This window comes from Puccinia triticina, chromosome 11A (assembly GCF_026914185.1).
Source record: "Puccinia triticina chromosome 11A, complete sequence".
In the NCBI taxonomy this organism is placed as follows: domain Eukaryota; kingdom Fungi; phylum Basidiomycota; class Pucciniomycetes; order Pucciniales; family Pucciniaceae; genus Puccinia; species Puccinia triticina.
The window spans coordinates 6,631,934-6,654,018 of NC_070568.1; the positions used below are offsets into that span (position 1 = coordinate 6,631,934).

Genomic DNA, 22,085 nt, shown 5'->3' on the forward strand with positions numbered 1-22,085 from the left:
CCGCGAAAGCCACGTCCAGTCTCGTGCCGACTGCTAAGTAACTAAACATCCCAATCACATGAAGAAATTTGGACAACAAGGAAGGATCACCATCTTCGGTGGGCGCATTGAAATTTGGCGGCAATGGAGTCTTTGCGGTCTGAACACCGTCCCATTCTTCTTCCAGGATAGTGTTGATGAGCTTGGGTTGAGTGAGAGCGAAACCATTGGCCGTCCTATCAATTTTCAGACCTACGATAGAGTCTAGTTGAGGACTCCATTTGATCTTAAGCACGTCTTTGAGATCTACCTTGAGTTTTTTGATCAGGGCTTCGTTGGATGCGGTCACAACCCCGTCGTCTACATGAATCCATATTACTCCGGACTCCTTCTCATGGCGTAAGATATACAGACTATTGTCATATTGTGACGGAGAGTAGCCTAGTTTATCTAGAATTGCACGCAGGCGTAGCCACCAGCACCGTGCCGCCTGCCGTGTGCCGTATAGGGCCTTCTTAAGAAGGAAACCTTGTCCAGCGGGAACTTTGACACCATCAGGAGGTTTTACCCAAATCTCTTCATCTATCGGCGAGTTCAGATAAGCCGCTACAAAGTCAAAACTATGTACTGGCCAATCAAAACGTGCCGCAATAGTGAGTAACAGACGTAGTGAGACAAAAGTAGCTGTGGGGGCAAATGTGGCATTGAAGTCTTTCCCTGCCACCTGTTTGAAGCCCTTGGCCACATAGCGGGCCTTGAAACGGCACGAGTTGCCGTCAGCACCTGTTTTCTTCGCAAAAACCCAGCGGCCATCTAGCGGCTTCGTCCCAACCGGCATTGGCTTAGAGACCCAAACATCCATCTGGTCAAGGTTGGATAGCTCTTCCGCAATGGCGTTGACCCATTCAGCCTTATTGCCTGATTTCATGGCTTGCTTGTAAGTCCTCGGGATGTCAATACCATAAAAGGAACATGCTTGTAGCACTGCGTCAACGAGCAGTTCTTGATTCTCAAATTCGATCTCATTCACAAAATTTCCAAGCGTGATCTGCCAAGCGATGAAATCCAGCAACATCTTCCCGGACGGCGAGATGATCCTCTCCGGCACTACTGATGTCGAGGGAAGTGTGAGTTTTAGAACACTGTTGACAAAACGGACCATGGCCGATGAGACAAATTTGTTCTCCGCAGGCATGTAGAAAAGCCAGCCTTTGCTTGCTTCAAGATGAGCTACTATGTATGCTTCGTAAGCTCGGTCTGCCAGTTTGTCCCGCTTCTCTGGTGGAACATGGATAAAGGCTTTGGATCCAAAAATCCAGAAAGTAGTAAAACTGGGGGGGCGATTGAACATCGCTTCATACGGCGTCTTTCCTTTACTGGCTTTATTGGGTACCCGGTTAAGCACGTGATTGGCCCAAAGGAACGCATAGTTCCAGAAGGTGCGCGGTAACTGACTGTTGCTCAAAACAGTCCTACCCATGTCGGCCACTGTCCGGTTGAAGCGTTCCACCACACCATTTTGATAATGGTGATAGGGAAGGGAGCGTTCAGCTATGATGCCCTTTTCCTTCAGAAAAGTATTAAAAGCTTTGTTCGCAAATTCCCCGCCGTTATCGCTGCGAAGGATTTTTACGGAGTCTCCCGTCTGTTTCTCCAGCTTGCGTATGATTTTGATCAGAACGTCGTTGGCTTCTGATTTTGCCTTCAGGCTTCGCACGTATGAGTAGCCTGTTACTACATCTCTGAGCGTGAGAAGATATTTGGCCCCATCAACCAATTCCACTGGGAAAGGCTCCATCAAATTGGTACGCAGGATCTCTAGTCGAGTCGGGCTCCGCATTGTGCTAGTGACAGGATCCAAACTCGTGCTCTTCGTGATCGCGCATATAGGGCAATGGATCTTGCCAGGTGGTAGGTTGGATGGCAAGCCAAAACCAAGCTTCTGCTTGATCAGTGACCGTATCTTGCGGAGGCTCACGTGCCCGAAAATGCGGTGCCAAAAAAGAAGAACTTTTTTGGACTCGGTCAGAGATTCCGGTCTCCAGGAGGAAGGATATACCCTCTCGAACGGCATGATGAAAGGGTCATTGGGTGATGGTGTCTTGGGCACACCGGTCACACCAAAAATGTCTGGGCTGGGGCAAATAGCGTCGTTTTTGTTGCACTTATTAGACAGAGAAGAAAGAGAAACATTTTTGGACGGGTGTTTTGGCGTAAGACGCGCGAGGGAAGAGGATTGAGGGAGGGTCAAGTCTGGATGAGAACGGACAACAGAAGACATAGAGGTATTGAAATATCTCATTAGTAGCATACTCTTCAACCGGTTGTGTAGTGATAAATAGAGTTGAAACCTAGTTATGAAACCTAAATGAAGTAGTTAAATAGTCACCTTGTATCGGATCCTATTTTCTTTTTCTTCATTCAGTTTCTCACTCTGTCTCAACTCCTCTCCGCACAATCAGGTTTGCTTGTTGGTGTCTCATCAGGTTGCTCGTGTGCTTCACTCACTCGCTGGTCTTTCAAAAGACTCTCTGCGCCTTTTTGTTCTTTAAGAGGGAGAAAGAGATTGAGAAGAAGAGGAATAGAAAACGCCAGGATCGGGCCGCTTGATGATGGGCCATGGAATGCACCACCGGTTCTTTATGCGCTTGAACGGGCATTGGAACACCAAGTCATTTTTCGCATTGAAAACATCAAAGGAATCGCCTGGCGTGTTGTAACTAAACGACCAGTTAGCCTTCCGGAGGGCTGCAAGAGAGATAAGGGTAGAACAGGCCTGCTCACAGAACAACACTCCAGATATTAGTATGGTTGTGTCCCCGGGCCCTCGGAAGCGTAGCTCGCCTGCGCCTGATATATAGGCTCCAGCTCCTGAAGTTGCTACGTTTAAAGCAATAGGAGATTTGAGCACTCAGAAGTTGTGGAGGAGTTGAATTGCTCCGGTGAGGTGATGGGTAGCACCTGAATCAAGGATGGCAGGGGTACTCACGTCCAACTCAGCCCTCATGGCTCCAAAATCGACTTCAGCCAATCCATCAGGAAGATCCGGGACTTTGGCTTCCTTTGCAGATGCCCCACCCCCTTTTTGATGATCGGAACGAGGTCGCATTTGACTGGCGTTCAAGCGGTGAGTTTGGGTTGAAGTCGGTCTGTAACTGTCAGCCGGTCGGAGGGTTTGTTGTTGATGGGCCGGGTGTTGGTATTGTTGATGAGCAGGGGGGTAGGGCATCGAGTACTGTTGAAAGTACTGGGCTGGAGGGAACTGCTGTCGAGGGAAAAAACCGGGAGGGGATTGGAACTGTTGGGATCCGTATGGCAAGTTTGGAGGCGGGTAGACTGCGCCTATCATTGGCAGAAAAGGTGCTTGTTGAGTTTGCTGTCGAGGCATCTGAGCTGGACAATAAGAGAAAGCACCGGGACCACGTTGTCGGCGATTGACCGGAGTTGACCTAGATTGGCTCGGACAGTCACGAAGATAGTGTGACGCATCGCCACAGCTCCAGCAGCGATTTGCTGTCACCTGATGAAACTTGAGAGCTTCCGGCCACTCCGCTTCCGGTACATCCGCTAAATACGCCGACTGATCAAACGGTGGAAGATCCGCAATTAGTTGATGTATGGCCGGAGAATGTCCCATTGACGGCGACGCCTTGACTGGTGGCCGAGTGTGGTCATCTTGGAGCTTGCACACCAATAGCAGTTGAACCTGGCGTGGTACAGTCTTGTGATTGTTGCAACTCGATTTCGATCCTCCTGTCAAAATCTTGGCCAAGCTGAGTGTCCCGACCGATACTGCTTTGGAGAACGAAACCCATAAAAATGTCGGATGTGAGTTTGATTTTCAAGTTGCGCCACTCGGTTGCGAGATCTTTAAGTTTTGATGCCACCCGGGCTGCCGTCGGATTTGCTGAGTTCTTGAATTCAATGAAACGGTAGAAAATGTCGAGTTGGGCCGCCCGACTGACTGATTTGAACTTCTTGAACATGAGCTCATACATATTGTTGCATGAAGTGGTGCCGTGGACGTCCGACTTGAGCGACTCGTGAATCATTGCAAGGAAAATGGCCCGACCAATTTTTTCAAGAACCAAATTGGACTTCTTCTTGTTAAAAAATTCCTTGTCGCTAAGATGAATGCCGGCCTTCTCGCCCAGCTCTTGGGACCAGATTTCAAAATTCGACCCATCGGCCGCTAGGATAATGTCGGTAGGAATGTTGGACGTCGCAGCGTGGACTGCTTGACCGACAATTTTTGATTCCTCGAGTTGGGCCTTAGCTTTGGCCAGGTCGGCCGCACGTTGTGCCGCTGAGAGGTGGGGCGGTCGGTCCATAACAAAAGATGGTGGCGGTGGATGATTGGGGGACTTCAAGGTTAGAGGAGAAATGTTTGTCGGAAGGTACCGGCGAGGCGAAAGACGGAGGAGGAGGAGGAGGTGGTGGGTGAGGGGGCGCGGAAGGGGGAAAGATTGGTTGCCGGAAAGTTGATCTCGGGAGGGGAACGTAGTGCCGCTCGGTCAGCGCTGTCGCTGGGTCTGCTGTTGATGTCGGCGGGAGTGGTGGGAGTTGAGGGTAGTACCGGTTACCGGGAGTCGCTGGTCTTGCCTGTTGCCATGCTCCAGGTATCCGCTGGTTGATAGCTGTGGTATTGCCTGGAGACTGTGTTGGTGCTGCAGAGGGGCAGGAATTGGGATCCAGGTTCTGTCCGAAGATTTGATTGAGGCGTTGTGGTGTATCTTGAATTGAAGCCGCTACTGCGTCAATTAACTATTGGCCGCTGAGTTCCGCGATCGATTGACCAGACCAGGCTGAGGAGGAGGAAGTTCGACGTTGAGATCCAGAAGGTGGTTCCGTCGGACCGGGATTGGACATAAAAGGGAAAAAAGAGAAAAAAAAGAGAAGGATCAACTGAGTCAGAAAAGGAAGTCTGTGACTACCTGCTTGAGCTCCTGAGTTCTCCGGAAAGAAAAAAGAAGAGTAGATTTCGGATTGTCAAGGTTGCGTCTAGGCCCTGCACCGTGCCAGGGAGCAGTTTCACAGTTTTGGCGTACTGTTTAGCCTTATCACAACGTGCTTGATTCTCCTAGTCAGGGAGTTTAATGGGGTGGGCGGGGAAGAACTCAGGATCTCAAACAAGCAGACACAAAACTTTTGCTCGACCCTGAAGATCCAACGAAGAGAATTTGAAGATAAATTTTGAATAAGGCGGGTCGATTACTCCCTACGCTGGGATACCCAAGATAATCAAAGTTTGAAATTCGTAGAGTGAAAAGAAAGCGGGTTGATTACGCTTGACTCAAAGCTACCCTGCTGGAGAGCAAAGATTGATTTGGTATGGCGAGATACACAGGCTCATAACCTGATGTGACAAAAGCAAGTAGATTCCATGAATTGTGAGGAATAAGCTCTTCAGCTTATTCCCCGAAGACATAGTATGGTCTTTGGATAGGCGAGTATCACTAATTGTAACCTAACTACTTAGGTTACAACAATCTTACTATCTTGTACAGACCATAGCACGGTGGTATTTGACGCGTTTTTTGGGCCCGTCAAATACGGATTTGTCAAATATTTGAGTATTTGCAGATATTCAACCTCAAAACTCCCAAAAATTGCCAAAAACACAAAAAGGACACTTGTAGCTTTTTTATGAGTTTCTGAGAATCCAGAATTCAATTCAGACAGTCATGCATTTCATTTAAGACCTATATTTATTCAACTTGGAGTGTATTTACTATTATATGTAGATTTTGGAGAGGAAAAGTTCAAAGACAATTGAGAAGAAAAAAATGATAACTATTTGTCACATTGAATGGACTTATATGCCTTATCAACTAAATCGCCTTGTAGTCAAGATCGCATACACATGTTAGATTCAAGCGAGTCGCCAGAGAGAGAAAGCCTTTTTACAGCAACTAGATTACCTGACTGAGAGAAAACCCGCTCACTCGCTGCTGAACTGGCCAGAATTGCAAGGAAGTCCTTGGCTATCATTGAGAGCGTTGGAGGCACAAACTGATTATCTTTCCACCACTTGATGATGTCATTCTCAAAAGGTGGTTCAGGCATCTACAGATAGATTGAAATTTCATCGGTTGGAGCCTTCTTTGATATCTTCTTGTGTTTTTGTAACGGGTGGAACTGAAGCTTGTCGTTTTTCTTTGGGGAAACCAATTCAGAAAGCAATTGATCATTTTTTGATTTCTTCTTGACGGAAAACTTTGCTGAGTAATCATTGAATGCCGCTTGGTCTTTGGACTCAATCTGAGTGTTGCCATTTGTATTCATATTGTTGCTGTCAGAATCAAGTGGTTATTTGAATAGAGTGAGCTTGAAACGTGGATCCAAAACAACGGCGAGTATTGAGTGTTGGGAGTGGACTGAATAGTAGCCTTGAAGCTTGACATTAGCGGTCTTAGCTGCTTCAATCATGACCAATCTTGATGTGCGGTGGGATTTTGTGAACTTCTTTATTGTTTTGTTGCAGTGGTCAATCAATGCCTTGTACCACGGGATCACAATTGTCAGAGTTGCATAGAATTTGCCCTGGATGTCAATCAATGCCTGTTGGAACTTCTCCAAGAATGAATGAATCCACTCAAAAAGGTTCCGATCGTCATCCTGGATGACTTCCTGTTACATAGAAGAAATATATTATATTAGAAAGCAAACAGAGACTGGGTGACACCAAATAAATTGAAAATCTGAAGGAATTTCTCGAGTTTTCTTATCATGAACATCACGCACCACATTAATGATTTGAGATTTGCCAGAGCTAGTTTTACCCTTCTTCTTTGAATTAGATTTTGTTTTTTTCTTCTTTTGACTAGATCAGTTAGTTTTCTTGCAAGAGGCAAGAAAGTCGTCAATTGCCGGTCTTTGAATAAGAGCAAGATTGAGCATGTTAAATGTTGAATTCCAGCGTGTGGCGTTGTTGATGATTGGCCTTGATTCTTTTACATTGTTTTCCTTGCAGAGCACCTGAAACAAGCTATACACTTGATTGGACTGTCGGATATGTAAAACAACTGCTTGAAGTTTAGTTAATGAAGGCTCAACAACGCGGAGAACTTCATTTGCCGCAAGGTTGAGGATGTGGGCAAAGCATCTGATGTGAGCTTCAGGAGTGATCAGCAGTTTGGTGTCAAGGGCAGTCTGGATAAATTTATTGTTGTTTGAAGCATTGTCCAAAGTGATTGATATGATTTGCTTTCTGAGATAAGAGAGATCTACTTTGCCAGCGGATAGAGCTTCGTTCTCCTCAGGTTGGCTATTTTCATCTTCATCTGTATTGGATTCAGAAGCACAAGAGTTTTTGTCTGAAGTATCATCAACTTCAATCAGTTTTCTTTTTTTTGAAGTCAAGTCATCCGCATCAAGTTTGTGCTGGCAAAAAAACTCCTCAAGGATCTGGAGGAGTTTGTTGTGGATGTTGGTGCCAGTGTGACTTTCTCGGAAGGGTTTGAAGCCAATCGTGGCTGAAATAGCCTTCCAATCTTTCGAGATAAAATGACAAGTAAGGGAGATGTAAGGGGTTCCGCCAGCTGAGGACCAGATATCAGTTGTGAAAGAGAAGCGCCCAGATTTGCTTTTCAAGAAGCTAAACACTACAGGCTTACTATCTGCGTACAGCGCCTTGATTCGCCGAGCAACTGTATGTTTGCTGAAGATGGTGATGCCTGGATCAATTCCTTGGATCATCTTGATGAATTTGGGGGTTTTGATTTTTGTGTAAGGTAGCTGGTCTTCAATGATCCAGTCAACGAGATTAGATTCAAAGTTGGACTGCCGAGTCTTGAGCATGATCTTTTTGAGGGGTCCTTTGGCTTTAGATGTTGGTGTTGGCTGAAAAGGGGCCGGGCTACCAGAACTGGGGGGAGGTTCAATGCCGTCTTTGGCAATTTCAGATGCCTCCAGTGCGAGTTTCCATTTGCCAGGGTGCTTACGAGCTATATGGTTCACAAAATTTGCCCTAGTTTTCTTGTTTGCCACTAGCGCATCACCACAGTTCTCGATCAAGCAGGTAAGTTTTCCTTTTGAATTGGGTGGACTGAAAAAAGAACTGGCTGTCTCTGATTGGCTAACTCCGATGGATTTACGTCTTGATTGCGGATTTTTTGGGGCAGGATTGTTTTCATTCGCCATGATTCTGCAGCTGCTAGTGTAATTTGTCAAATAATTATCAGTCATTGATCAGGATCTGCAGGGATCAGAAAAAATTCTATTCTTACGCTTCAGAAGCACCTGGTGGGCAGGAACCAATGTTGGCCAAGGTCCAACATTTGATGGTCTTATGTAGTTGGTGGCAACTGGCAGATGTGGTGGCAGCGGTCTGATTCCCAGGATATGTGATATCAGCAGCCCCAGCTCTGGGTTATGTATGTATATAGTATATACTATATATTCCGTTGCTGTATTGGGGCCCCCGGACCCATAGCGGGCCTATCCAAGCTCCTCCGGGGCCCAAATAGCCCTGTATGGAAATCTGAGAGACTATTTGATTTCATGCAAATATTCAACATAAAATCTACCCCACCATTATTCGAATCGAATTGAATACAAATACAAATACTCGAATCAATTTAATTCAAAGTGCTATGGTCTGATCTTGTAGACCTTGATAACTGATCAGAATTTTCCACCACTGGTCACCATGCACCCTGCATAGTGACTGTACCAACAAATACACTTGTGCATTCAGGTGTCACTGGAGTTACAATGGCAGCTTGGCTTGAGTATCCTGCATGTCAACTGCAAGCAGTTAACCAAGTTTTTTTTGCAGTGATTACTTATAGTTGGCCCAGTGCAAGAAATCAATATCCATTGGTTCTCCTCCATCTTTTCCCGCAATTGAGTTGATCCATTCTTAAAATCTGATTGCACTGTCATTCATCTTTTTCTCAATTCTCCATCCCCCTTTTGGGCTTTCTAGTTGAAATCTCAACAGTTAGCAAAGCAGTTAAAAAATTGGTTAGCAAAGCAGTTGTTGGGAATGCTGCACTGAGCTGAAAATAAGCTGTTGTTGTACTGTGCTGACGCTGGTTGATCTCACTGAAAGTAACTGTTGAAATTTACCACACCAAATCAGTGGATAATCATCAGTAAGCTGCTGTAATTTGAAACAGTAGCAGCCCGGCAGTCAAAAACTGCTGATCTGAGTCCAGAAAATTGGACAACTGACCATATTAGCAGCTATAAACCACTGATAACAGTCATTGTGAACCACTGATCTAAGGACAACAAGAGGGATAAACCAATGAGAAAGGGTGGAGGGGAAAAGAAGGGAAAACAAGCAATAAAAAAGAGACAGGTTAGGTGAGAGGAGGTTCTGTGCACAAAATGATGCTGCTTTTTTTGCAGATTTTTGGGTGGTGAATTTTTGGCATTTTTTGAACTTGTGATTTTTCAGAGGCATATTGATAAAATTAACTCCTCCAATATGTTTATTGCTCAAGTTTGGTCCATTGGTGGTATCTTTGACCAACTCTGAACACAGTTTTTGCTTGGTTTTGGTGCTGATGCCTCAGAGTTTGAAACATCAGCTCAACAAGATTTGGCTTGAGTTGGTATGAAGCTAGTTCAAGTGCTAGGAGTAAGAATGTGGCTGGATTCCCCGCCCAGCATTGGATAGAGCTTAGAGGAAAAAACATTGGTTGTGTTGGGATGGGTATATACAGGGGTATCTGCTATTCAAATTTCTTCACTGTAATTTTCAGGCGTGGTGATGAGGTGAGGCAGAGGGAAGGTCTATGAAGTCAAGCTGAGGACATTTATGAAAGGCTGATTGGAAAACAAGTCAATGGTAGTGGATGCGCTGCACCCCCACAGCCGTGTCGCTCCCACTGCGGCAGCAGTAAGCACTGCCAGATGCGCAGCAGAATAGGCGGGCTGACCGCTATTTCCAGCAGTCAGCAGCCATTTGAGAGCATCTCCACCGCGGGTGCTAAACTGTGTTGCCAAATCTTTGAGTTCGGCGACTGGGGCGCAGTTTTAGCAACCTGCAGCGAGGCAGCTCTGCACCGCGAGTTGCCATGATTGGCAGCTTGCGGTTGTGAAATGTGTGGTTTTGTGTTGCTGTCGGGGGAGAAGGTGAGAGTATCACATGAGAGATGCGTGATACTCGCAAGGGTGGCGCGAGGTTGGGGTGCTATCCTGTTTCCAAATTTGCGAACAGGATAGCTCCCGAGAGGCGAGTTGGCAGATTTGATGTGTGTTTGGCACCCGCGGTGGCGTTGCTCAAGCGGTGCTATATCTGGTTTAGCAACCCGGTTTAGCACCCGCGGTGGAGATGCTTTGAGCGGTCTTTCCGGGTGTAATTCGATTCTGAGAATCCACCTTCGCTGAATATTTACGTCGGCTATCGGACTTCCTAATTGGGTTCCTGGCCAACCAAGCGGGTACACGTCTACATATTGTGTTTCCGCTTAGTCTTGGACAACTCAAAAGTTTCATCGGGCTATAGTTATGGGTTTGAAGTGTACAGCAACAGTTAAATTTTTATCTTCTGCACAGCTTACAAGCCACCCTGCCCTAATTGGGAGAAAAAAGTGATAAAATCCTGAACTCAAATTTCAGGATCCCATGATTTCAAGTGCACAGCTTGAAAATCCGTCCAAGCATTCCTGGAATCACAATACATTAAATACACTTTTGTACCTACTCGGCGCCGGGAAGATTCCATGCCTGCTCGCCAAGGGCTTCGGCAAGCAATTTCGTGCCCATTAGGCGAGGATCGCTGCGATGCGCTAATCGTCAGTGTTAGCGCTCCATTCGGCGCTCCGCCAACACTGGTCATCAGCAAGAATCAGCGGTAGATCGTTGGATATAGCGTTGGCGCAGCGGCCAGAGCGCTGCGCTAACGGCAAGGCTGATTGTGCTCGAGTATCAGCGGTTTCACCGTTCGCCATAGCTGAGGAGGAAAAGCTCTACCATGGATTATCATTGGGGGGAGGGGGACTTGTGGCATTTTTGATGGGAGGTTTCAGCCAGCCACTATGGGTGCACTCAAAATAGCCTGGAATGATTCTCTGTTGCGGGCACAAGCTTAGGACCGATGAATGACTAAAGTAACTCCGCTGGGACAGACCGTCCAATGAAAGGCCAGACCCGTCGGGTTCACGCACTCGCTTGTAAATTGCACGCTAAGCTCTAGCGATCCTGGTGCAGGGATTTGGCCAGCTGACAGTCTCCACTCCTCCAGCGGAGGTGCCATCGGAACCTGGATGTATTAAAGTGACGAGTCTGGGGCATTCAGACCCATTCTTCATCCCACTATCCACCTTATCCACTTCAACCTTTCGAGAGTCGACAAATCCATTCCTTTGGGCATCGATATCAATCCATTCTTTTTAATCAATCAACCAGCGTTTACTTTCGAATTTCTTCACAGTCACCAGCAGCTATCAACCCCAAGATGCGTGTCACCTGCTTTTTCGTGTCTGTTGCTATCATGCTTGGTGAGTCGATCTCATTCAAGTTTTCTGCTGCGAAGCGTATGACACTAACGAGTGAATTTTTTCTTACCGGTAAATAGTAGCTGAGCAAACCAGTGCCGTCCCGATCGGAGGTCTTCCTAAGCTTCCTGTCCTCGGCAACGAAGGCCGCCTTGTCAGCAGTGTCGCCAACACTTTGGAGCCTGTCCCCCTTATTGGAGATCTTACCCACAATGTTCTCCAAGACCAGAGCTCCGGCGACCTGCTTTCCAGCACCAAGTTGGCTGGTGAGAAGGGCTTAATTCACGACGACGGTGTCTTGGGTGACCTCACCCGCTCTCTTCAGCGCCGAGTCCTCTCGGACACTAAACTGATTGGCGAGGGTGGATTAATCGATCTTGAAGGTACCCTCCTTGAGATCAGCTATTTTCAGCGCCGACTTCTCCGAGACACCAAGCTGACTGGCGAGGATGTTTTGTTTAGGCACCTTAGACGAGGTCACTCGCTCCCTTGAGCGCCGGGTCCTCTCGGACACTAAATTGATTGGCGAGGGTGGACTAATTGACCTTGAGGGTACGCTGGCTGAGGCCTTCCGCTTCCTCTTACAACATACAAAGCTGACTGGTAGGGATGTTTTGTTGGATGACAAAGGCACCTTAGACGAGGTCACCCGCTCCCTTGAGCGCCGTGAATTAGGAGGCCTCGACCTCTTGGGTACCGTGGGCTCGCTCACCAACGGTGTCCAAACCCTCCCGGTGCTCGGCAGCGTCGGCTCCATTCTTCCTGTCACTCAAGGCCTTACCTCCAAGCTTGGCTCATTGAACGGCGCCCACCAAGCCTCACCCTTGTCCACCTCCGGCTTATTGATTCCCCACTTGCTCAAACGTGACGCCGGCCTCGGATCTCTTCCATTGATCGGCTCTCTTCCTGGAGCCAGCAGCCTTTCTGCCATCCCCGGTTTGAGCAGCCTGCCCTCGATGCCGTCGCTCCCCGGTATGGGAAGCTTGCCATCGATCCCCGGAATGTCAAGCTTGCCATCGATCCCCGGCATGAGCAGCCTGCCCTCAATCCCTGGCATGTCCAGCTTGCCCTCAATCCCCAGTATGAGCAGCTTGCCCTCGCTCCCTAGCATGGATAGCCTGCCCTCAATCCCCGGCATCAGCAGCTTGACCTCCCTTCCCAAGATGGCGTCCTCGAGCATTCCCGGCATGTCTAGCTTGGCCTCCATCCCCGGTGTCGGCGGCCTTACCTCTGGCGGTCTCCCAGGCATGAGCAGCCTCACTAACCTTCTTTAAGCCCCCCTGGGTACGTACATTGACCCCTCCATTTCATCTCTTGCCCAGTTTGCTAATTACTTTCTGTCATCTCATCCCACAGAATTCGCACCCAGCTACCGGTAGCATTTTTTCCCTTTTAATTTGTCTGACACGTTCACAAACCCCTGTCACTATTCACGCGCTTGCTTGGCACCCATGAATAATTGTAGCCACTTTTCTGATCTTGTACTATCAGATCAATCAACTACGTTATTAATTGCCATCAAGTTTGTGCAACCTATAATTATTTTTTTAATGTGTTGACATCCCGAGCATGCGTGACCCAATAGTGAGCCAGTACGCTCCACCTGAACCTGCCTAGCACATGCTGTGGTCCATTACTCCCCAACCTTGATGGCCAGAATGGCATGATGGGTTCGCCAGCTGGGTCCTGTCAGCCAGCAATGGTTTAGAACAAATTGCGTTTTAACGTTAATTTCTGATTCGTTCCCCCGTCTAACCATGCCCTTGGTTTGTCTCGCATTCTGACTAAGCATTTGTCAATGCTGAAGGATGGTTTTTGGTCTTCAGTGGAAAAAACAGGTGTCAATCGAAGCATGCATAAAATCTGCCTCACAATGTCTTTCAATTGAGATGTTCTGACCCTGAGCTTATGTTGAGCTGTCTGTCTACTATTGTCCCTGCCAATCAAAGAGACAACCCAGCGTAGGACACATCGAACCAACTACTTCAATAACCCCAAGGTGAACAAAAGCAACAACAACGTCATGAACAACAAGCAAGACCATTGGCATAGCCCGTAACCCACAAAGTCGGCTTATCAAATGTTTCCCAGCAAAAAGGAGGATTTGAGGTATTTTGCATCATATTTTGCAATTCTTGTGGGTCCTGGGAGGTATTCTAGAAACCGCTCAAGCTCAAGTGGTTTCCGAGGTACTTTCAAAGTTAGATGTGCGCGGAAAGATCCCAGGAGAGCATTTCATAGACTACTTGGAAATAAATCAGAAATCAGCACTTGACTTGCTTTCCGAGATATTTTCAAAATAATATCTGAAATCAGCATTGGTGACTCATTTGTCTTGACGTCCGCACACACTGAACCAGAAAACATTTTGAAAGCAGATTCCAACTTGTTCCCAAATGTTTTCTTGCTCCCTTGATGTAGTTGCGGGCTATCCACCTACAATCATCAACTCCGTGTTGGTGCTTGGCTTGAGGCCTATGTTTGTGTACGAACTGAGACGTCTTTCCAAGGTAAATATAAGAGTAATACACGACCATCATCAATAGGAATAGAACACATAACAGCCATATAAACCAAATATCCCCCTGATTACATAACCAAAAACACATACACACACACAAGATACAATGATGTAGGATGTTTAAGAGAGGAAGATTGGAGAGGAGGGCAACGAAGTCCGGGGAAAGATGGAGACAAGAAGACGAAGGTAGATGAAGAAGAGGGGGGCGCATGGTGGAGAGAGGGGTTTGGAAGATGAGAAAGAAGCAGGTTAAGCGATGCCGAGGAAAGATTTCAAGATCCGGAGTTTCGGAAAGCTCTCGAAATTAAAGAACCGGTTTAACTGGACGCCACTCTGATCCTGTGGCCGGTCCCGAAAGGGGGCATTGCTAGGATCAGGGTTATGGGTGAGGCCGAGGCCGTCGAGAAAGATGGCTTTGACGGCGGTCTTCCAGGACGAAAGCAGTTTTTCGAGGCGCGGTTTGAGGAGGGGATAGGCGGGGTCGTGCGGGGCACCGATGAGGACGACGAGGCGACGGTTGAGCGTAGAGACGGACTCGGCGACTCGGCCGAGGATCTCCTTGTACAGCCGCACATGTCTCTCCGGCCCCATCTTCCCTGGCGCTGCTGCTTCTGAGGACCCTTCGATCGACTGACTCAGGTGTTTCTTCATCTCCCCGAAAATCACTGGCGGGTGTTTCATGTTTGGTTAGGTGACAAAGCAGGCGAATGATGTGGCAGGAGGAAAGAGGGGCGTACGTTCAAAAACCTCTACCCGCTTGGATTCGAACGCCGACGCGACTGCCGCCCGCTCACTCGCGCCCAAGCCGAGCAAGAAATCGAGCTCTCCGTCCAGGGCGTGATCGGGGCCAATAGGGGCTCGGCCAGCCGGATCGAGGACGCGATTGAGCCCGAGCCAGCGATGCCACGCGTCGACGGGGGGTACGAATGTGCCATAGAGCTCATCTTGGTGGCCGGGATGCGGGGCAGGAAGGGCGGCGAGGTGGTGTTCGAGACGGACGATGAAGGCGCAGAACGGGAGCTGGAGGGAGTATTCGACAAAGGTCAGGCTGTCGATCCATACCTTCAACACTTCCAGCCGCACTTGCCCTCGATAGACTTGAGCTAGATCGGACATCGGATTAGAAGACGATGGAGAGGCTTGGCGAGGCTGGGAGAGATGCGCGGCCGGTTCGTAGTAGCCATTCAGGTTGCCGATCAGATAGCTCATCAGGCCAGTCATCGCCAGCGTCATCATCCGCAATCCGTCCCTGTTCTTGGGAACGCTATTCGAGACCGTCTTACTCTTGGTCTGGGGAGGGGAGCCGCCGGGCTCGGCCAGCCGGCGCTCGACCGCTCTGAAGTTCTCAAGCCAATTGAAGCCCGGCTCGAGGGCCGCTCGGAGTCTGTCGATCCTTCCCAACAGTCTCGTCGTCTGCAGCCCTACAGAAAAGAACCCGAGCTGGTGCTCGTCCGCTGCTTCATCGTGGTGGTCGATGATCAAGGACTGGAGAGATTTGGTGAGCGGGCCCGGGAGGACGGAGACTGCCCGCTCGACGAACTCTCGGTCGAGGCCATAGACCGCCTCGATCTGCTCTTGCAGCTCGCTCTTTTGGAGCACTAGCTCGTCGTACGCAAGCTCCTCTCCATCCCCCGCTCCCACCCGACAAGCTTCCCTCAGCTGGGCCTCGATCGCCAGGACCCGTCTCTCGTCCTCCATCACTTCTGCCATCTTCACCTTCCGTCGATCTAGTAGCGCATATGCTAACTGGTTGAATGCCTTGATCACTTGCTTCTCCTTCATCAGACTTGACTCTTCTAGATCCACTGTCCATGCTTCGGAAGGAGAAAAAAAGGAAAGTTTAATCAGCTCTATGATGATCACGAGAGGAGTGCAGAGCCGAGAGAGAAAGATAGACAGACAAGAGCTCAGCCAAAACAGCGCAGGATAGGTCCAGGGATGGTCGTGACGAGAAAGATCGTGCGAGTAGAAAGAGAAAAGATGGAGTAAGGAATCGAAGATTTGGGTGACGAGTTGGATTCGCGAACTGATCAAGTCTGTGATTTCTCTCAATTCAAGGCGAAGGGCGACATGTTCAGCCGAATCTTTCTTGAAGATATCCCTCGAAGAAGACGCGGCAGAAGCACCGCCAGAGGTGGTCGTCAGACGTCCTTGAATCGCTGATTCTCTGTCTTTCAGTTTCGAGTATTCGAGCTTCAAGAGCGTCAAGTTCTCCGAAAACTTCTTGACAATGACCTTCAGGTACTCAAACCCCTGGACCATACTGGATGATGATGATGGCGAAGAAGAAGGTTTCAAGAACTTGGCATATTGGCACAAGATTTTCAAGTGGGTCGATCGGGCGGGATGGTCGATTGAGGCGAAACTGTAAAGATTACAGAGGAACGACCATTGACGTTTGAGCGTATTAGGAAACAGGATCGAGTAGATCAGGAAGAGCGCGGAGTGGTTAACCAAGCTCGTCCGGTTCTGTTCGCTTATCGTCGGATCCGTCGGCCCCAGCTCTCGCGAGGGCTTGAAAGATAACTGGCGTAGTGGGTTGCAGCGGGAGATGATCTTCTCGATCTCCTTTTGTTTGGAAGCTTCGATCGGCCGGGGAAGGGCCCTGAATCCGAGGACGAGGATCTTAAGAAAGATCCCAAAACAGCTGTCGTCTGCCCTCATCTTGGTATTCAATCTGAACGAGAGGTCTTCAGAGCTGAGGATCTGTTTCAGCTCGTCCGGATCGATGTCCTCTAAGAGATGTGGGAAACTGTCGACGGCACCGAACCGCTGGGTCATCTTAGGGAGCTCGATCGAAAGTCTCTCGAATCGACCAGCGTTCAGGATCTTGTACAGCCGCTCGACCATCCCGTCGTCGAAGCAGAGCTCCCAGTCCCAGCGTTCGTGGAAGACCAAGATGCGCGCGAAGAGGGTGCGTATGTATCGGTCGCGCCGTTCACCTGGCCGGACCTCGAGCCTCTCGGCCAAAATGCCCTCCGGTATCTTGCCCAGAGCGGCGACGAGTACCGGCCAATGCGCTTCCATCCGGCCCGCCTCAATCGTCTGGCCACTCGGTAAGATCTGGGAGATCGCACAAAGCATCATCGACAGATAACTGACCGCCTCTCCACATGCCAGCTGGCTTATTTCGATCCTCTGGGCGTGAACCCGGGTCCCGTCGATGATCATGGTCCAGAAACTCTCGATCAGCAGGTATTCCGGTCTCAAGCCATCGCCGATCGGCGCCAGGATGATGCTGAGCAAGGCGGCCCAGACCTCTATGGAGACGTCGAACAGATTGCCCTCCCGATCGTCGTCAGAGGCGTAAGCCCTTAACTTGCCCATCGTCACTGGGGGTCCATACTCCAGGAGACGTCTGAGGAGGTGGTAGAGTGAACGATGGCCAAGCTCGAGAAGGGTCCGCAGTGACCGGGCGCCGTGGAGTGGCCGTCGTCGACTACGGAGCTCCAGCCGGACGACGAGCTCGAAGATGCCCCAACTGGTGACCAATAGTAGGTTGCTATACTCGGACCGATTGACAGCGTCGACGGCGAGGTCATCGATCCGGTCGAGCAGCCTGTCGATCCAGTCGAGCAGCGAGTCGAACAGTCGGTCGTCAAAGCCGACCGAGGTGATCCACCGGCCCATGAACATGAACCATCTGGCCGTCTGATTCAATGCATCCATCGTTCGCTGCGGGTCATTGGCCAGCCATCCACTAAGCTCGTCGTGGATTCGGTCAGCCATCGTAGGGAGACGTTCGTGCCATTCTTCAAGGGTCATAAACCCTGAAAAGCTTTGCTCAAAGATCTCGGCCGGGTCGACGATCGCGTACTGGCTTGATCCATCGAGAAGGCTGATCAAATCTGGGATATGGCCGTCGCTCAGATAGCCCACCTGGCTGGTGATCATCAGGTGGGCAGGTATTCGACTGATCCCAAAGTCGGGCGAGAAGTCCTTGAACTGCCAAATCGGAACTTCCGGCAGCTCGATCTCCGTCCTGTCGTCGTCGCGCAAGCCTGGAGGGGCGAGCTTGAGTCTCGAACGCCCGTTTGCGGATTCGTAGGTCTTCCAAAGCACATGGTCGCTCTTGAGGGAGATGGTACTCAGTGGCGGAGAGACGGCGTGGGAAGCCTTTGAGGATGGGTTCTGGCTGACACGTGAAGAGACTGAGCTGGCATGAGAGACAGATCGTTGGAGTGGGCGAGAGGGGTAGAGGAACTGGGAGGTGGCGGAGGATGATCTGCTGATCCCCACCCGCCTCCTTGACTCCCCAGTGGATTCTTGTTGTTGTTGTTGTTGCAGCTGTTGTCGACGGCGACGTTGGTGGTGTGGCGAGTCGGTTGTTGCTCTCAGGCTGGACTCATTTTGTGGGGATGATGGGGGTAAGGATCTAGTCCGTGTGGCTGGTTTTTTTGGCTGTCGCTCAGCTCGAGACTGCTGGTCCCGGGAATCTGCATCATTTGCCTTTTTTGACTTGTTCTCTTGTATGATTAGTAGCACATCTGCCTGTGCCTTTTTCCCAAAGACGTGGGGCATCATCCGATTCAAGCCTTTCAAATCCTTTGCCTTCAGTGGCTTCGGGATCTCGAGTAGGTCGTTAGGTTCCTCTTCTTCCCCGTCCTCCTGCTCCTCTTCATGATCTTCGCTCCCATCACTGAGAAGAGTAGCCCGTGCTGAATGTTTGGGTAGATTGGCTTTCGACTTGCCATGATTTCGTGGCTGGATCGTGTCTGCTGAAGCCGATGATTTTCGGTTTTTGGTCTTGAGATGGCGATCGGCTGAGTGATTGTTTTGCCTGGGGGCTCGCGACTTGGGGGAAAGCGGACGAGAGTGGCGCTTCTTTGGGTTGGCCTGGCCCTGAAGGGATGCGGTACGTTTTCGGCTGGTTGACTGGAGGGGAGATGCTTGGTTGGATTGGAAGACGATGGATGGGGAGGATGGGAGTGATGGACTGGGTATGGATTGCTGGGAGGGGGTGTGGGTGGTTGAAGGGGCTCTCTGCGGTGTTCGGTAGGTGTGAGTTGTTGATGGGTGTGTGGTTCGATCTGAGGGTGCTTGTTGGTTGGCAGATTCTGATGGTCGATGCTGTGGCTGGTTATTGGCTTCTGCGTGACAGCAAGCAGTCGCTGATCAGCTGAATATAATATGTCTGGAGTGGTATTGAGTGTACTACTGACTGGGCTTGTTCCTGGGCGGCGGCCTGTTGTGGAATTTCCTCGGACAGAACTGTGCGATTTGGGATAGTTCGGGGAGTGATTCCTGTTCTTCTGATTCGTGTTCTTCTTCTTCTTCTGCTTGGCTGAGGTTGATGGATAGTGCTGGCGAGGGTGGGTCGGTTCTGTTGTTTAGTTTGGGGTTCTTGACTACTGCGTCCTGCCATCCGTTGTGGTTTAGTTTGGAGATGTATGCCCTGGTCTCTGTTGTGAATGGCTTGAGTTGGTTTGGCTTCCTGGCTCTGAATGCTCTCTGGGGTGGCTGTTCATGTTCTGCTGTCGGTTCGGGTGGGTTCGCTGGTTCTGCTAGTCCGTCGGTTGGTTCTGGTGGGTTCGTTGTTGGTTCTGCTGGGTTCGTTCTGGGTTCTGCTGGGTTCGTTGCTTGTTCGGTTGTGTTTCGTGGGATGATGACCGATGGGAGTGAGGATGATGGTCTGTTGAAGTTTAAGTGTTAGTTAGTTTTCTTGTTTTTAAAAATACAAGAATGTTTTCTTGGGGATATTTACGGACTGCAGTCTTCTTCCTCCTCCTCGTTGTTGTTGGTGGTCATGAGTGCTTCGAAGTAGTTGGTTCGTTGTCTCCTGCGCTGGCTTCGCGAGTGGAGTGATCCGAGTATCAGCGAGCCTTCTTCGTCTTCCGACTGACTCGCCATCTTCTGCAGGATTGGAACAGCAGCTACTTCATCCCATCAAAGCCAGGCATATTTAAACACATCCGAACATAGCAGGATACCAGCTGAAGAAAAGTCCACTCATATTCCTAACACAAGTGTTCATCAGCAAAATACTCGCTGGAGAGGGAACAATCAAGCAACACAGACTCAAGATACCCCGGACAGAACCAGGCCATCATCGATCCACTCAGACACCATCATCATTTGCATAGACGTATCATGGCATAGCTATCAGGGGGATTCAAAGTTGGCCATGCATTTTGCAAGTTGGTGTTCAAGGCTTTTATTTGGAGGACTTCCCGTCGATCTGGGAGGCCGCCTAGATCCCAGAGTTCCACATCTCACCAGATTGCTCGTTCCGTCGCCCGCATCCCCCAGATTTGAGTCACCCTGGCCATACCCCCAGCTGTCAAGCTTTGATGGTGACGGTAACTTTTGCAATGTGAGTCACCATGCTTTCCCTCTCATGAGCCTCCCCCCCACTAAACTTCACGCGGTCAACAGTGGGTTGCTACTTTACGGTTATTGATATCGTAACTTTATTGTAGTGATTTTTGGTCCCTCTACAATAACCGGACTGGCAGCAATGGGGAAATGTGGTGCGATATCGATATCGCACCGGCCAGGTGTTTTTCTTCTCAAGTATCTATGGGCAGAGCAGGAGGTATTTATCAATATATTGAGCAAGAAAAGGCCATTTCAGGGCTGATTTGGCCTTTCACTGCTCAATAAAGTGTTGCTCTGCTTGATAAGGGCCAATTTGACCCTTAATTGCTTAATAACATGTTAATTTTCTCAATAACACGTTACTTTACTAGTAACGGCTGTACAAAAAAAGGCCAGTTACGATAACCGTGACGCGGCTATCTGCGGGCTAGCGCTAACAATGACTGTAAAAATGCTAGGTGCAGCTCGCTAATTTAATCTACAGCCCCGGTTATCGTAGAGTAAAGTAGCGACCCACTGTTGACGCGGTTCATTTTATAGGTAAGTGGCGGAGGACCCGGCTCCATGCATGATACTTGAGTTTTCAGGCGCTCCTTGCTGGGACAAAGCCTCCTAGGGTTTGCACCACCAATGATCCCGCCGCGGGCCATGCTAGTCGGGGACGCAGGCTATCCTGAGAACGTTGCAATCCTGGTGCCGTATCCATCCGTGGCAACACCGGAAAACCATTGCTTTAATTACATCCAATTGGCCACTCGGATCGTTGTGGAGCGGGCATTTGGGAAGTGGAAGAACCGCTTCTGGATCCTCCCGACTGCTCAGGCTGCACGGCCAATACGCGCCCGGGACAACTCATTTGTGTGTATGATACTACATAACCTGCTCAATTGCCGGGAGCCCTTTACCTCCAGGACTGGGATGATCAAACAGCACTTGAGCAAATGTATGGCCAGAGGATCCCTTGTAACCTCGGGCACGTTGTGGAACTCCTACCGTGCCAGGCGGTAGGCAGTGCTTGGAAGGGAAAGTGGTGATGAGCCTGCCTTCCTGTGAGGTCCTAGGATGAATGAGATCTGAGAAAACCAGAGAAAGGGGGTTGAACAACAATGTCAGTGAGACTTGTTGGTGGGTTTGGGGGTTGAGGATCTGGAAAGGGATGCTGATGAGGATCTTGAGGGTTGATAAGGATCTGATGAGGTGATGAGGATAAGGATCTGAGAATCTTGATGGTGTATTTCGTGGATCAGAAGACTGCCATGCCTCCCCATCATCTGAGTTCGAACTTCGAACTCAGACTCCAGGAAGTGAACATGTCACAGACATGTTCATCACATCCCTAACTACAAACAAGCTCTGCACAACACAAACAAAACAAAACACACACAAAGAAAAGATCAACCACATACATAGAAAAATGAGGAGAGTAACATAAGAGGATGGGTGCAATGGATCAAAAAGAACAGAGAGAAAAATCAACAACAATCATCAATATCAATCATAATATCTTGAATCTTGAGCTTGAAATTTGAGATGGATAATCTTGAGGGCTTGATCTTGATAACTGGTCACTTGAATCTTGAGTCTTCATCTGGATCTTGAACCATGGACCGTCTGTACCATTTTGCTCACCACAACGTGGCAGACAAAGCTTGGGCACCTGGGGACTACATCCCATCCATGGGGACTCGACGTGACCAGATCAGAGATCATCTATGCACTCGGCTCTGATCGTACATTGCTTTTGGGACTCGGAATCCCCAGCTTGGCTCGCCTATGTCTCATTTTTATGTACAGGAACCCAGAAGGCTCAAGTTTGT

At 49.2% G+C, this 22,085-nt stretch overlaps 2 protein-coding genes across 2 annotated transcripts; one reads left to right on the plus strand and one right to left on the minus strand.

Moving 5' to 3' along the window:
- Positions 1–11,389: 11,389 nt before the first annotated feature.
- PtA15_11A680 (uncharacterized protein) lies at positions 11,390–12,703 on the plus strand (the record flags this gene model as incomplete). Its single annotated transcript, XM_053161614.1, has 4 exons — positions 11,390–11,432; positions 11,510–11,812; positions 11,892–11,981; positions 12,060–12,703. The coding sequence occupies 4 exons, from the start codon at positions 11,390–11,392 to the stop codon at positions 12,701–12,703; spliced, it is 1,080 nt and encodes a 359-aa protein (XP_053025543.1).
- Positions 12,704–14,199: 1,496 nt separating this feature from the next.
- On the minus strand, positions 14,200–19,800 carry PtA15_11A681 (uncharacterized protein; the record flags this gene model as incomplete). The annotated part of the gene is made up of 6 exons (XM_053161615.1): positions 14,200–14,615; positions 14,688–15,755; positions 15,900–18,101; positions 18,591–19,040; positions 19,113–19,582; positions 19,655–19,800. The coding sequence occupies 6 exons, from the start codon at positions 19,798–19,800 to the stop codon at positions 14,200–14,202; spliced, it is 4,752 nt and encodes a 1,583-aa protein (XP_053025544.1).
- Between the last annotated feature and the right edge of the window lie 2,285 nt (positions 19,801–22,085).